General features: G+C 40.1%; 1 protein-coding gene across 7 annotated transcripts in view; it reads left to right on the top strand.

The window, feature by feature from the left end:
• The window catches only part of fndc3a (fibronectin type III domain containing 3A), a 216,312-nt gene that overhangs the window by 116,952 nt on the left and 82,549 nt on the right, over positions 1 to 16,811 (top strand). For 6 of the 7 annotated variants that reach the window (XM_087993026.1, XM_087993024.1, XM_087993025.1 and 3 more), the window contains 4 exons: positions 5,070 to 5,286; positions 11,254 to 11,514; positions 14,775 to 14,833; positions 16,110 to 16,267. In XM_087993026.1, the coding sequence (XP_087849152.1) occupies positions 5,070 to 5,286; positions 11,254 to 11,514; positions 14,775 to 14,833; positions 16,110 to 16,267 (695 nt within the window). The remainder of the gene's footprint in view (positions 1 to 5,069; positions 5,287 to 11,253; positions 11,515 to 14,774; positions 14,834 to 16,109; positions 16,268 to 16,811) is intronic. The other variant, XM_087993027.1, reaches the window with a different exon arrangement.

The following is a 16,811-nucleotide window of genomic DNA, read 5'->3' as shown; positions in this document are numbered from 1 at the left end:
CGAGGAGCAGGAAAATCAGCGTGTCAGGCGAAAGCCCTTCATCAGGAATTTGCCTGAAACATCAATTTTCCTGCTCCTTGGATGCTGCCTGACCTGTGCTTTTCCAGCGCCACTCTAATCTTGACTCTAATCTCCACCATCTGCAGTCCTCACTTTCATTGCCATTAAAGTCTACATCCCCCAAATAATTTTTTTAAAAATCCTCCAGAGTGTGGATATTGATTGTTATTCTAGAATGAATGGACACCGGGAATGTCCCAGTGCATGCTCTGTTTCATAGAATGACAAAGCAAACATCTGTAACTATAAAAATCTTAATGTTATTTTAATTCTACATAAAACAATGCTACTAATTATTATGGCTAAAGCTTAGAGGTCATCTGAAGAAAAATAATCCTGTCAACATTAGTTAACATGGATTCAAGGGAATGTCCAGCCTAATTAATCTTATTTTGGAAGTTACAACCCAAGTAGACTGTGCTGTAAAACCCATTTTGGGTTCTGGCCCAGATATCAATGAAACACAGCAACTTAGTTGCAGTTCCATTTATTGTGGTGCACTTTTATTACACTACTGAGCAATAGCACACAGTCACAATTACGCCAGTCCTTAGAAGTTCCATGAACTCTAGTCTGTCTCAGATAGTCAATACTTCACAGATCTCCAGGTGTGTTTTCTAAGCAATGTCCAAATTGCTGCCACTACTCAAGAGCAGCAAGTTGTTTACAGACTGCTTTTTTAGTTCTCCTTCTCTTGCTGTGATTATGCCATTTCTATTAACTGTTACCTATAGGACCAGGCATGTGCCAATTGATCAAATATTCCAGTTGATCAAGAGGGCCACATAATCCGTGTAAAAACACACATTAAGTAATAGAAATGTAATGCAGGGGTATTCACATCACTGTTATACTTCATTGACAGCATAAATTATTTAAATAATAATGTAACTTTGCTTTAAATAAAAGTTACCAACAGAGCTTTCTCACTTGCACTCTGAATTAATTATTCAGACATCATGGAGGTCATGATAATACAGTGAACTTCCAGTGTTACGGGTATGTAATTTTTGCTGGTTATTGAGAGCGCCGGTTCGTAAGGTGCTGGCTGAAACAAGTTTGCTGTATCTGGATTTAGTCTACTTAAGACCATAAGAAATAGGACTGGAAGTAAAGCCATTCGGTCCATTGAGTTCAGTCCACCACTCAATCATGGCTGATGTGCATTTTAACGCCACTTACCCGCACTCTCCCTGTAGCCCTTAATTCCTTGCGCGATTAAGAATTTATCAATCTCTGCCTTGAAGGCATTCAATGTCCCAGCCTCCACTGCGCTCCATGGCAGTGAATTACACAGGCCCACCACTGTCTGTCTGAAGAAATGTCTCCTCATTTCTGTTCTAAATTGACTCCCTCTAATTCTAAGGCTGTGCCTCGAGTCCGACGGAAACAATTTCCTCGCATCCACCCTTTCTAAGCCATGCATTATCTTCTGTTTCTATTAGATCTCCCCTCAACCTTCTGAAATCTAACGAATACAATCCCAGGATGCTCAGCCATTCATCGTATGATAGGCCTACCATTTCCGGGATTGTCCATGTGAATCTCTGCTGGACACGCTGCAGTGCCAGTATGTCCTTCCTGAGGTGTGGGGTCCAAAACTGGGGCCTAATCAGAGCTTTATAAAGTCTTAGTAGCTGAAAAATGTGTTGCTGGAAAAGCACAGCAGGTCATGCAGCATCCAAGGAGCAGGAGAATCGACATTTCGGGCATGAGGAAGGTGTGCTAAGCAGGCTAAGATAAAAGATAGGGAGGAGGGACTTGGGGGAGGGGCATTGGGAATGCAATAGGTGGAAGGAGGTTAAGGTGAGGGTGATAGGCCGGAGAGGGAGTGGGGGCGGAGAGGTCAGGAAGAAGATTGCAGGTCAAGAAGGCGGTGCTGAGTCCGAGGGTTGGGACTGAGATAAGGTGGGGGGAGGGAAAATGAGGAAACTGGAGAAATCTGTATTCATCCCTTGTGGTTGGAGGGTTCCTAGGCGGAAGATGAGGCGCTCTTCCTCCAGGCGTCGTGTTGCCATGGTCTGGCGATGGAGGAGGCCAAGGACCTGCATGACCTTGGCGGAGTGGGAGGGGGAGTTAGTGTTCAGCCACAGGGCGGTTGGGTTGATTTTTGCGGGTGTCCCAGAGGTTTCTCTGAAACGTTCTGCAAGTAGGTGGCCTGTCTCCCCAATGTAGAGGAGGCCACATCGGGTGCAGCGGATGCAGTAAATGATGTGTGTGGAAGTGCAGGTGAATTTGTAACGGATAGGAAGGAAGTGAGGGGGGAAGTGTGGGCCTTGGAAGGAAATGAGGGGGGAAATGTGGGCGCAGGTTTCTCCACATCTCCACTTCCTGCTCCTCCGTCCTTGAACCCGCCCCTCCAATCGCCATCAGGTCAGAACCCCACTGCTCCTCACCTACCACCCACCAATTTCCAGATACATCGTATCATCCTTCGTCATTTCCGCCACCTCCAAACAGACCCCATCACAAGGATATATTTTCCTCCCCTCCCCTATCAGCATTCCGGAAAGACCACTCCCTCCGTGACGCCCTCGTCAAGTCCACACCCCCCCACCAACCCAACCTCTACTCTCAGCACCTTCCCCTGCAACTGCAAGAAATGCAAAACTTGCGCCCACACCTCCACCCTCACTTCCCTCCAAGGCCCCAAGGGATCCTTCCATATCCATCACAAATTCACCTGCACCTCCACACACATCATTTACTACATCCACTGCACCCGATGTGGCCTCCTCTATATTGGGGAGACAGGCCGCCTACTTGCGGAACATTTCAGAGAACGCCTCTGGGACACCCGCACCAACCAACCCAACCGCCCTGTGGCTGAACACTTTAACTCCCCCTCCCACTCTGCCAAGGACATGCAAGTCCTTGGTCTCCTCCATCGCCAGACCATGGCAACAGACGCCTGGAGGAAGAGCGCCTCATCTTCCACCTAGGAACCCTCCAACTACAAGGGAAGAATGCAGATTTCTTCAGCTTCCTCATTTCCCCTCCCCCCATCTTATCTCAGTCCCAACCCTTGGACTCAGCACCGCCTTCTTGACCTGCGATCTTCTTCCTGTCCTCTCCAGCCTATCACCCTCACCTTAACCTCCTTCCACCTATTGTATTCCCAACGCCCCTCCCCCAAGTCCCTCCTCCCTATCTTTTATCTTAGCCTGCTTGGCGCACCTTCCTCATTCCTGAAGAAGGGCTTATGCCCGAAACGTCGATTCTTCTCCTTGGATGCTGCCTGACCTCCTGCGCTTTTCCAGCAACACATTTTTCACCTTGATTTCCAGCATCTGCAGTCCTCACTTTCTCAAAGTCTTAGTAGCACCTCATTGCTTTTACATTCCTGTAAATGACAATGTTACATTTGCTTTCTTAACCACGGACTCAACCTGCAAATCAACTTTTAGAGAATCCTGTAATAGCACTCCCACTTCCCTTTGTACTTTGGCTTTATGAATTTTCTCACCATTTATAAAATAGTCCTTACCTGTGTTCTTTTTTCCAAAGTGCAAGACCTCGCATTTAGTCACTGAATTTCATCAGCCATTTCTAGGGCCATTCTCCTAAACTGTATAAATCTTTCTGTAGCCTCTCCACCTCCTCAGGACAATCTGCCTGTCCACCGAACTTCGTATCATCGGCAAACTTCGCCAGAATGCCCCCAGTCCCTTCATCCACTTAATTGGTTTTCATTCGCATCACTGTTCGAAGACATCCCTAGATATATACTCTCTGACCTCTCCTCAAGATTATGCTTGAAGAAACACAGACAGCTGTCTGCAATGTTATCTGCAACTCCTTTAACCTTTTCTTTATGGTCACGGAAACATTGGAGCACAGTTTTGAAGTTGTTTCAGAGACTTTTGTCAAAAATCTGTGGATCATTGCCTTCCTTCCTGTTTTCCTGTTCTCATACCTACAATGCAGTCAAGGTACCAATTCTGTGATACCCATCCCACAATGAGACAAACCTAGCATACACTACTTCACCACAACCAGTTTACATTCATTAATAGGAAGTAAATAAATGGAAGTCATTTATAGTTTTAAAAAAAAGAAAGTGTTTGTACACTATTGCTTAGCTAATAGAACTTTTGTGTGTATACAGCTTATACTGCAAAGTAGTGAACTGAACTTGCAAACAGATTTCAGTAAAATTCTCAGAGTACCAATTAGGTTCAAACTTGGGACTTTCAAGGTAAGACCTGGGAGTCTTAGACTTGTAACTAAATAACCCAATGGAAAGTAGTGGTTAATGAAGCTAATAAGGTGATGAATGTCATCATCTAAATAGAATAAAACAAATTTACAATGCTGTTGTCAGACTGCAAATTAATACCCATAAGATTCTTTCATACACAAGAAAGGCAACCAAGCACAGAGACTATGCAAGACTTGACCTCAATCTTCTGATAATTGTTATAGAAAACACTAGATAGCTTGGGGGATAAAAGCTGTCTCATGATCTAGTTTTAGAATGTAAGGCTAACATGATACAGATTGAACAATATTGCTTAAACTAAAGCAAGTAGAACTAAGTAGGGAGACAATTTAATTAGTAAAAGGTTATTACCTGATAAGAGAGTGGTGAATATGTGGAATGAACTACTCTGCCAGATTGATCGTTGGAGGCATTCAGTGCAATCCCTCAATTTAAACTCTTGAATTCCACAATCTCAGGATGTTAAAATTTCTGCAGATGGTCAAGCCTGAATGGTATTTTTTCAATTATCCTGTTGTGAATGAGAGGTTTAATCCCAGGAGCTTCACGGTAGTTGCTCTTTCTGTAGTATTAATACAGATTTGAATTGATAATTTAAATCTGAATAAGAATTATATATAAGTATTTTATTTAATAGAAAAAGTTTAGAAAGATTAATTTCTTATTTATATATCTTAAAGGTCATGGTAGAAAGATGAATTGGGAAAAAAAAAATGGCTTGTACTTCATCTGTGAGGTTTAAACCTGGCTATTGTACTCAGTGTAATTCTGTTTCTGAGCTGCACAGGTCATTGAAGAAAATGGTGTTCGAAGGGTGTTGGTGTTACCTCAACAGCCAGATTTTCATCCTGGCAGTCATCCACCAATGCATCCTCATCCTTATATGCCTCCATTTCTTCCTCCACCTGTCCTGCCACATCATCAAATGTACTCTCCAGGACCAGGAGATGTTGCAGCCCCATATGTTGCACAGCACCATCCCCAGCATTCATATGCAGAGCAAGGTAGGAGCCATGAGTTTTAACTCTCTTTATATCTTCTCATTCGCCAGCTGTGCAGAAAATATGCTGCTAACGCCCTACCAACATAAATCTTGAAATGCTACTAAGTCAACAAGAATAAGCTTTGATAGTCTTACATTTAATTTTGTTTTTCTCACTGTCTTTATTGGTAAAATAAATTGAGTTAAAGTAATCAAGCCTATTTTGGCAAGCATATTTTTTCTATCAGCATTTTATGAAATGAATGAAAACATGTATCTTTTCACTGAAGGATGTGTTCAGCCTTAAACAGGTTAAGTGGAAACTGAGTGTTATGCTGTTCTAATACTAATGCAAATACTTGTCTTTGACTTACAATGTCACAATATCCGGTTAAACACCAGATGCACAATTTTGTATTTGGAATTGTTAATTATGGTTCCAAAGTAAAAGCAAAAATAGGGTTTTGGAAAGAAGCTAAAATTGCAAACAAATTGGAATCAGTATTGGATTGCAAAGGAATGGGATAAAACTGAGAAACCTTATTTACTCTATGACTCTCTGTCTAAATATTTTGAATTGTGTTGGCAACCTGAAGTCTGTAAAACATAAAAAAAAGCATGTAGAATATGTTGGTAAGAAGGAAGTCTTGCTGAGCTGACCGGGAGAGAGGCTGGTACCACAAGTGATCAGTCAGAAGAGTAAACAAATAAACTATTTGTTTTATGCTTATGTTTCTGATGAATGATTCATATTTATTTGAAATGTTAATATATAATGTCAGTTTGATTTAACCATTTTCTAAAGTCAAAGTATTATATAGTGCAGAGATAGACAGTTTGCCTCATGATGTCTGTGTCTCTTTTAATGAATTATCAATCATTTTAATGAATGTTTTATTCGCTTCCTTTTGCTCCACGGCTCTGAAATGCTTCCCCTTCTCAAGTGTCCACCCTATTCCCTTTGAATGCTTGTCTCTGTGTGCATAAAGCTCCCATTTCAGTTTCAGGTATCTTTGGTTTTAATAATGGGTGCATTTTAGCAAGTTCAGTTCAATTTGTTTGGGTACATACTTGTTCATTTTTAAAAAGTAATGTTATGATCAGACCTTGGCAAGCTTTCACAATTCATTACAATTGCAGATGGATATCCCAAACTATTAAGCTCCTATGTTAAAAGGGATGAGCTAATTCACTTTATTTATTACACCACCTCCTTAAATGGCTGCTGCAAGGTTAATTTAAAAAAGATTCCTTCTCTTGCAGATATATTCCTCCCAAACACACACGCAGTCATAGAGTTATACAGCACAGTTAACAGACCCTTTGGTCCAATTAGCCTGTGCCAACCAGATATCTTAACCTAATCTAGTTCCATTTACCAACATTTGACCCATTTCCCTCTAAGTCCTTCCTATTCATGTACTCATCTAGATGCCTTTTAAATGTTGTAATTATACCTGCCTCTATCACTTTCTCTGGCAGCTCAGTCCATACATACACCACCTTCTGCATGAAAAATCTGCCTCTTGGGTCCATTTTAAATCTTTCCCCCTCACCTTAAACCTATGCCCTTTGGTTTTGGGCTCCCTGAGGGGAAAAAAAGACCTTGGCTATTCATCCTATCCACGTCCCTCATAAACATCTCTCAGCCTCCAACACTCCAGGAAAAACAACCTATTCCACCTCTCCCTATTGGTCAAACCCTCCAATTCTGGCAACATCCTTGTTAATCTTTTCAGAACACTTTCAAATTTCATAGCATCTTTCCTGGTGCAGGGAGACCAGAATTGAATGCAGTATTCCAAAAGTGACTTAACCAATTACTTGTATAGCTGCAACATGACGTATCAACTCCTCTAGTCAGTACACTGACCAATGAAGGCCAAATGCCACCTTTGCCAACCTGTCAACCTGTGACTCTGCTTTCAAGGGACTATGTACCTGCACCTCTAGGTCTCTTTGTTCGTCAACATTCCCCAGGGCCCTACCATTTACTGTATAAGTCCTGAATTGGTTTGCCTTACCAAGCTGCAGCACCTCATTTACCTAAATTAAACTCTATCTGCCACACCTCGGCCCATTGGCCCATCTGACTAAGATAAAATTGTTCTCTGAGATGACCACCTTCACTGTCCAATACACCACTTATTTTGGTGTCATTTGTAAACTTGCTATTCACAGGGCTTATGCCCAAAATGTCAATTCTCCTGTTCCTTAGATGCTGCTTGACTGGCTGTGCTTTTCCAGCACCACACTTTTTGACTCTGATCTCCAGCATCTGCAGTCCTCACTTTCACCTCTGATATTCACATTCAAATGGGCACAACAGCTGTTTAAATGGCGACACTTGACACTGCAGTTGCCTATGGCAAGCCAAAGCGGTTCTTATGTTGTGGTGACTGCTATTGCTGCTTTTCCCCATCATCATTCAAGCACCTCACCGAGGGCCTGGAAGTTAAAATATATCCTTAGCCAGACGTGACAGGTGGGACTAGATTGGATTGGAAGGGTCGGTTTCCATGCTGTACATCAATGACGCTATAACTAAGATTCTATGCCTAGCAATTGTGCAGCACAGTGACTTGTTGCTTATTTGTCTAAACCTGAAAATGTGTACAGGTTTTGCTGTATTTCAATAGAGAATACTTCATTTTCTGAAGAGATGTGAATGCCACTGAATATAGCATTAATCAATAAATACCTCCAGTTCTTTAAGTTGGAGGGAAGGACATTGATGAAACAACTGAAATAGTTAGGGCTTAGGATCCAATCCTGAGAAATTTCTTCAATTTTACATAAAATCAAAATACCAAGAATGCCAGATGTCAAAAATAAAAACAAAGTGTTGGAGAGACTCAACAGGTTTGGCAACATCTGTGGAGAGAGAAACAGAGTTAACATTTTGATTTTCACTTGGTCACTGTTCCATCTCTGACTCTTTCCTTCCTTGACTTCACTGTTTCCACCAAATCTCATAGTACTTCAACTCCACTTACTTACAAGCTGTTTCCTGCAAGGGCTCCATTCAGTCTACCAGTTACTGTGTCTCTGTTGCAACTGTTCTGATGAGGCCACCTTCCATCAAGGTGTCTCTGAAATATCGTCCTATTTCCTCAATCAAGAATTCCCCCACTGTGGTTGACAGGGCCCTGAACCTATCTCTCGCACTCCTACCATCACCTCTTTCTCTATAATGATAGAATTTGTTTTGTCCTCACTTTCCACGCTCAAAGGATCATCATTTGCCATTTCCACCACCGCCAGTAGAACACCAACACCACCAAGCACATCTTCCTTTCCATTCCACACAGGGATCGTTTGCTCCTGTGACAACTTGGTCCATTCTTCATCACCTTCAACGCTTCCTCTCTCACCCATTGCACCTTCACATGCATTCACCTCCTCCCTCCTCGCTGTCAAAGGCCCCAAGCACATCTTCCAGATGTAGCATTGTTTTACTTGTATTTCTTCAGAGATTCTTTACACTAACAAGACCAATTGCAGAATGGGTGACCACTTTGTGGAAGACTTAGTTTCTGTCCATATGAATGACCCTTACCTTCCAGGTGCTTGTCATTTTGATAAACCACCTTGCTCCCATTCCCAACATTTCCATCCTTGGCCTGCTTATAATGTTCTGAAGACTAGTACTAAACTTGCAATGTTAAATCTGTTTCTCTTTCCATAGATCCAGCCAGACCTGGTGAGTTTCACCAGCATTTTCTTTTTATTCCTTCAATGATGTCTTGGAACTAAGACAATTGACCTCCAGTAACAGTAATCATTATCCTTTGTGCTAGATATGTTTCCAGCCAAGGGAAAGTGTTTCACATTGATTCCAGTTTTGCTAGCTCTCTTTAATGCTATGCTCATCGTAAGGCATTGCTTACTGGCTGTGATTACAGTTTCATCCTCGCTAAAGTAGTAGAGCTCAAAAACAGAGGCTTTCATTAACGTGGCATGTATAGAACCCTCCTGCCTGGAAAAGAGATTAGAAATCCATCCTCCCATGTGCAGAGCCACTTACAATAAGTTATTGTAATTATCAGTTATGGATCTTTTAATTCTAACAACCTTTGCAGAAATTATTTAATTCACAACTTGGAAAGCAAGTTTCCAAAAGACTGAAAAATGAAGTGAAATAGAAGAGTAAATTCTCAAGAGGTCATTCCTTAACAGGTCAATAGACAATCAACTTCACTGCTTGGCTAAGCATTTTCTCTTCAGTTTTTCCAGCAGCTAAATAGGCTGGCGTGTTTTTCCCTGGAGTATCAGAAGCTGAGGGGTGACCTTATCGAGGTTTATAAAGTCATGAGATACATGGATAGAGTGAATAACCTATGTCTTTTCCCGAAGGTGTGGGAGTTCAAAACTAGAGGGCATAGGTTTAAGGGGAAAGATTTAAAAAGAACCTAACGGGTAACATTTTCATACCTGGATGATGCGTGTTTGGAGTGAGCAGCCAAGGAAGTGGTGGAGGTGGGTACAATGACAACATTTAAAAGGTACCTAGATGGGTATATGAACAGGATGGGTTTAGAGGGACAAAAACAGAGGTTACTGGAAAAACACAGTAGGTCTGGCAGCATCTGTGAAGAGAAATCAAGTTTTGGGTCTGGTGACCCTTCCTCAGAATCCAAACACAAAGCATTTATTTTGATTTCCCTGCACAGATGCTGCCAGACCTGCTGAGCTTTTCCAGCAACTTCTGTTTTTGTTTCTGATTTACAGCATTCACAGTTCTTTCAATTTTTATTGGGTTTGAGGGATGAGAGTCAATTGCTGGCAAATAGGACTAGATCAATTTGAAATATCTGGTCAGCTTGGGCGAGTTGAACCAAAGTGTCTGTTTTCATGCTTATACAGCTGTATGACTCATCAAATATTACTTTGATGTCAAGTGCAGTCACTCTCAGCTCACCTCACCTCTTGAATTTAGTTCTTTTATCCATGTTTGATCTAAGGCTCCAGGAAAATCTGACCCTGATGGCAACCAATGTGAGCATCAATGAAGTATGTTATTTCTAAGTAATTCTATCACTTTGATGATTACGTGTAGACTGATGGGGTAATTGGCAAGATTAGATTTGTCGTAATTTATGGACAGAGCATACTTGGGCAAGTCTCCACATCAAGGAGGTGCCAGTGTTGTAGTTGTATTGGAGCAACTTGATTAGGGATGCAGCAAGATTTTGCTGCCTGTTTGCAGCAATACAATGGTGATGGTGTCTGGTCCATCATCTTAGATGTAGCCAGTGTATTCTGTCCTTTCCTGTTAGTATGTAGAGTAAATTGAATTGGGACTTGTGATAGTGAAAACCTCAGGAGGATGCTGAGATAAGTTAGCTTTTGTAGCTGAAAATGGTTGCAACTGCATCAGCCTGATATTTTGCACTGGCATGCTCAACTCCACATTATTAAAAGTGTCATTGCTTTGGAGGCATTTGCTATGATTAATTGTTTACTTGTCCACTATTCATGACTGGATCTAACAGGACTGCTGAGCTTTGTTCTGATCTATTGGTGTGGGGTTACTTAGCTCTGTCTTAGCTGCGACCATTGTTTAACACTCACCTGTACTGAGGCTTCACTAGGCTGAAAAGTCATTTTTAAGTATGCCTGGTATTTCTCCAAGCATTCTCTTTCTGACTCCTCCTTGAACCAGGGTTAGTTTGTTAGTTGTGTTGCAACATTAGTTTACATATTATGATTGGATGCAGTTCTGATGATGGCTCATAGGGGCACTTGAATATCCAGTTCTGATCTACTAGATATCTTTTGAGTCTGTTTTTTTGAAGATGGTGGCAGTGCCATTTAATGCAGTAGTACGTATCTTCATTGTGTACATGGGACTTTATCTGCACAAGGAGTGTGCACTGATACTGCAGGAGATCAGTTATTATATGTTGAAATAATTTTTTCTCCTACATATTTGTATCAAACTCCTTTTAAAATGAAGTTAATCTGTATATACTTTATTGCATTTCAGAATCTCATCCTTCTCATGGGAGGTCCAACTTTATCCACAGAGATGAAAGGACTAGCAAAGCTTATGAGCGTTTACAAAAGAAACTGAAAGATAGACAAGCTAATGGATCGAAAGATAAGATCAGCAGCCCACCATCCTCTCCCCATAAGTCTCCCACCAGTGAAGAAAATAAAGGTATTGTGGGGGCATCCACAGGATTGGTGAAAAACAGACAGGATAGGAAAACACAAAGCACATCTGAAATCAGTATGGAAATGTTTGGTATGTTGTGTGTGTGAATGGCAGTTCTTTCCAAGTAATAGAAAATGTTCTAATGGCTGATTTAGCCTACTCCTGACTGTATGTGCATTTAAATCAAATTTCAGGCAATAATTAGGTAACTTCCTAAAATAATAATAAAAAGCATGCAGAGGATGATGCTGGTAGTAACTATGACAGTGAAAATGTATATGACAATCTCTAAAGGAGTATTGTTGGGATGTCAAGCTGAGCTGGACTGAATTTAATTAAGCTGTATTTCCAGAGTGTACTAATATCTTCTGTAAAGCTTTGAATTATTTTCCTACATGCAAGATGCTCTGTAAATTTTTGATCAACATCTATCTCCCAACCTATCTCTCAACTTCTTAAACGTGTTCTTTAAAAGCAAAGAGAAACAATCATGTTTGATCAGGTATGTTTCACCTGAGATAGTACGTTGAGAAAGTATGCAAAGCAATTGCTATAATAGTTTTTTTGAGAAGATTTAACCTCTAGGAATCAGAGAAGCACAAATTTGGACTTGTGCAGGTGGTCTCAGCATAGTTTAATGCCTGCAATATCAGAGAGAGGGAAAGGTGACAGAATAGTTGCAAATTCCAGGATTCTCCTGAGCCTTTCTCAGTCCTTCCAATTTCCCCTTAATTTGGATGCACTACTTTGTACCCAAAAGACTTTTGGTTAGAGCTGGGTCTTTAGCACATTTGGCTGGAGAATATACAGCTGCTAATATGGTAGCTTTTTGAAGGCGTCACCTTGGCTTTAAAGAGGTCATTGTGACTAAAATCAAACAACTTGTTCATAAAGAAGGGGTGTGGACAATGCTGCCCTGTTTAGATGCTGAAGACCTGGAAATTATATTCTAAAATGCAGGTTGGCCCAATTGATGACGAAGATCACAGTCCACTAAAGGTAAGGGTCTATATTTCATGGTACTGTAATAGGTTGCTAGCCAAGTCAGTAAAGTCACTTAGGACCCTCAAAACTGACTTTAAATGAAGAAAGTTTGCTACTTTAGTATAAACTGGATTTTTACACCACAAGTTTGGTAGTAACACGGGGTGGGTTGTCATGGCTCCCAAAATAAAATCGCTATCTGATTCAGTGAATATGCAGCTATTTCAACACTTAAGTATTCATTTAAGATGAAGATGATTTTAGCTTGGCTAGTCAGGCAAGAATGGAGCAGGAGCAATTCTAAATTTGGAACACTGCACTTTGCACCCTGTTTCACCCTAAATGCTTCCACCTGTTTTGCCTAGCATTAATACAACTATAATGCCAGCCAAGTTATTTGTATAGACACTATCATAATGATGATGATGAGTAAACAGCCCTTTAACTCTCATCTCACAGACAATACTTGCCTTTTTCCCCCACTGCCTTTAAAGCAATGAGATTGTAGGAAGATGCATGCATGGATGAAATGACTGTATTCTTTATTTGCAACATTACATGTGCTAAATAACTAAATTCATGTGACATGAATCAAATGTATTCTGTAGCAGTATCATGCATCCAAAAATATTATTTGATTGCCCTGGAAGTTTAGCTATATATAGTCTAACTGTAATGAAATTTCATTTCTTGGTCTTCATTACCCAAACTATCTCGAACTTCCATGGTGTCAGGAATATCATAAGACGCACAAAATTAAGCTTTGAATTGTCTCACCCTCTAATGGTTGAGGCATTGTACGCAGCCATTGTTCACAAATTATTCTTTCAGACAAATTTTTTCATTGCATGAAAGGTTGGCAGTGCCCACTTTTCTGCAGGTGACAATTGAGGAGTAGTAAATGGGTGCTAAAGCGGAGATATCTAGTTGTCTTTAGGGCGTTTTACTCCTCAACAGCCGTGTTCTCAAATAAGCAATCCATCCAGTGTTGTTCTGCACTGTAGAGTTTCCACAAAGGCCATTGACTTGAATAATGTTTCTGTGGTCAAATATCAATTGAAATGCAAGGTATTTTCTCTATGAAGGCTATGGAATTAAAATGTGAAGTTTTGTTTATACTGGAACAGGGACCCGGGTTCGATTCCAGCCTCTGGCAACTGTCTGTGTGGAGTTTTCATATTCTCGCCTTGTCTGTGTGGGTTTCCTCTGGGTGGTGCAGTTTCCTCCCACAATCCAAAGATGTGCAGGTCAGGTGAATTGGCCATCCTAAATTACCCATAGTGTTGGATGCATTAGTCAGGGGTAAATACAGGACAGGGGGAATGGGTCTGGGTGGGTTACTCTTCAGAGGGTCGGTGTGGACTTGTTGGGCCGAAGGGCCTGTTTCCACACTGTAGGGAATGTAATCTAATCTATGATGGTTGATCTGGAGAACACGTTTCATTCTCTAAAGGATATTAATGAACTAGACGTTTTTTTAAACCACAATCAGCAATGATGGAATTGTCACCAAAAGGCTAGATTTTTGATTCCATTTGTTGAGTTAATTTGGGGTTCTGGAATAATAATAGAGTGGACATTGCAACTACATCGTATGATTCAACAATATAATCAATATCTGACAAACGTCTGTTAATCTCAAATCTTAAAATTGCAATTGACAATGCATCAGCCTTTTGACAGAGGGATCTCTATATAGAGCCTTTAATTTTGTGAGAAAGCTGCTTCCTGATTTCACTTTTGAATGACCTCACTCTAATATTAAGATGGTGTCCCTTTACTCTGGATTTCTCAACTGTAGAAAGCAGAACAAAGAACATAATACCTTTATATCAGTCTTACTGAATCACTATAATTTTAAAGACCTCCATTATATCAGTTTAAAACCTTCTAAACTCATGGAAATGTATATCAAGTTAAATAATCTGCCCTAATAATTCAAACTTAATATTATTCTTGTGAACTTTTGGTACAGTATATCCACTCCATGCCAAGAAGAACTACTTGGGTGAGCTACAAACTAAGTAAGGAAACTTTCTCCAGTAAGATTCAGAATCTCGTGGTCTAGAAAGAAGAAAATAATATAATCTAAAGACTGATTAATTTGTCCACAATAGTAGAATGCCATATAGATCTAGGTATGCTATTGTTCAGGAATTTAGGAGTACAACTTTAGACAGTGTATTCACAACTTCATTGCTTTTGTGTTGCATTTTCAAGTCCATTCTTTAAATATAGTACATCAGGACCTTTTCTTCTCTGTAACTGCTAAGTATTTTTGTATTAATTTTAAGTTTGGTACTATTTCAATAATATTAGAAAACAGTGATACTAATAAGGAATGTAAAGTTTTTTTGGTTTTATAGATGAAGATACAGACACAAAAGCTTTTGAAGCAGTCCTATCAAGTGTTGGCAAACCTGTGGTAAGTGACCTTTTTATATGCTTTTATAAATAAGGTACCAAGTTCTGAAAAAAACATTCACAAATTCTGTGCAATGTGTAAAAGATCTGTATGGTTTTACTAAGTTTTTGAAATACAAATTGCAAAACATGTTTTGCAAGCTATTAAGGAAAATGAATGTTTAAAGATATTATGTTGGTTTTGCGATTACCTGAAAACACATTAGTCTTATTGTAAAGATGTAATTAAAATAAAGTAAATGTTGGTTATGAAGACTCTTTGTATTTCAAGCATTTATATTTGCAGAGATGGAAATGTGTTGCTGGAAAAGCGCAGCAGGTCAGGCAGCATCTAGGGAACAGGAGAATCGACGTTTCGGGCATTAGCCTGAAGAAGGGCTAATGCCCAAAACGTCGATTCTCCTGTTCCCTAGATGCTGCCTGACCTGCTGCGCTTTTCCAGCAACACATTTCCATCTCTGATCTCCAGCATCTGCAGACCTCACTTTCTCCTTTATATTTGCAGAGGCTTGCCATACAGGTATGCCTTCATTGCAACATGGCACGTAAAAAGATGATTATGGTTGTTGGAGGTCAGTTATGTTAGTTCCTCTGGGTAATAGCCTCAACCATCTTCAGCTCTTCATCAATGACCTTCCCTCCATCATAAAGTAAGAAGCGGGGATGTTTGCTGCTGACTGCACAATGATAAGCACCATTTGCAACAACTCTAATTTAGCGTCAGCACTGGAGTGAAAATGGAGCTGGTGGGCATGCTCCCTCCTCTTACCTGTGTATTTAGGCAATGAGTATTGTATCAGAACTCCTTTCAGGCCTGAGGGAATCTGGTAAAAATGTGACAAAAATCCAAAAGGTAGGTTTTAATGTTTTCTCAGGGTGTCTGAGCATTTTGGCCTTGGAGCATTCAGCTGATCACCAATGGCTGCATTAAAACCTCAAAGACCTCACCTACAACATTGTCTACATTCTCAACTCGAGTTCATGGCAAGGGTCTACCTGAGAATAGGAGCCCAAACCCACTACACTTAGATGTATGCTTTTCTGAGTAGATGGAGACATGTCCAATGCACTGTTCCTAATCTGCACCTTGAGGAGAAACTTCCTGAAATAAGCTTTGCACCTCTACACTCGCCAAATTTTACAACAATCTGCTGCATCTTTCCATGTCAGTTTTCAGAGGTTTGAACAGGTTATGGCAAGTGTCTCTTTATTAAGTCTGCAGCTTATCGTGCATGCTCTGTATTTTATTTACTTCATTCCAGCATTGTTTTTCATAGGTATCTGACATCCAGGCAAGATCAGTTGTACTCACATGGTCTCCTCCTTCAGCCGCAAGTAATGATGACGCTGATAGCGATGTTGTACCTGAACCATGCAGCTATGAAGTTGCTATTTCTAGTAGTGGGAAGGATGGAAAATTCAAAGTTGTTTATATGTACGTACAACATTTTCACAGTATAATTAATACCTGAATTTAAATGTATAATCCATAAAGAGCAGAGTACATAGAAGTTCATTATTATAAACTGTGTCCATCATTAAATGATTTTATCTTGAATAGATGGTTTTGTAAGTTTTTAAAAGTTCATTGCTGCATGATTGAGAAGACTGTTCTGAGGTTATTTCCAAGAAAGGTCTTTCTGGTGAATGTTCCCCGTTAATTAGACGAAATTATTGCTTTTTCAAATAACTAATGGTCAGAAATCTAACTGGAATCTCCATTTGTGGAATTCTATTTGTGGTGAAGCTCATTGCAACTTTTTTTATTTGTTTTGGAAATATGTTGGGTTTTGTCTGGTGTTTTTAAGTTAAAGCTAAATTAATAGGTAGCTTTATATCTGGTACTTGATAACTCATTATATAATTGAATAATCGTGATAATTAAATGATTAAATAAAAATATCAGTAAAATGTATACATTATTATTAAACAAAAAAACCAAAGGCTGCAGATACTGGAAATATGAAACAAAAGCAATG

The sequence above is a fragment of the Chiloscyllium plagiosum genome, unplaced genomic scaffold (assembly GCF_037043375.1).
Source record: "Chiloscyllium plagiosum isolate Xiang-an unplaced genomic scaffold, Cpla_swu_hap1 HiC_scaffold_12, whole genome shotgun sequence".
In the NCBI taxonomy this organism is placed as follows: domain Eukaryota; kingdom Metazoa; phylum Chordata; class Chondrichthyes; order Orectolobiformes; family Hemiscylliidae; genus Chiloscyllium; species Chiloscyllium plagiosum.
This window is presented reverse-complemented; position numbering and strand designations above follow the sequence as displayed.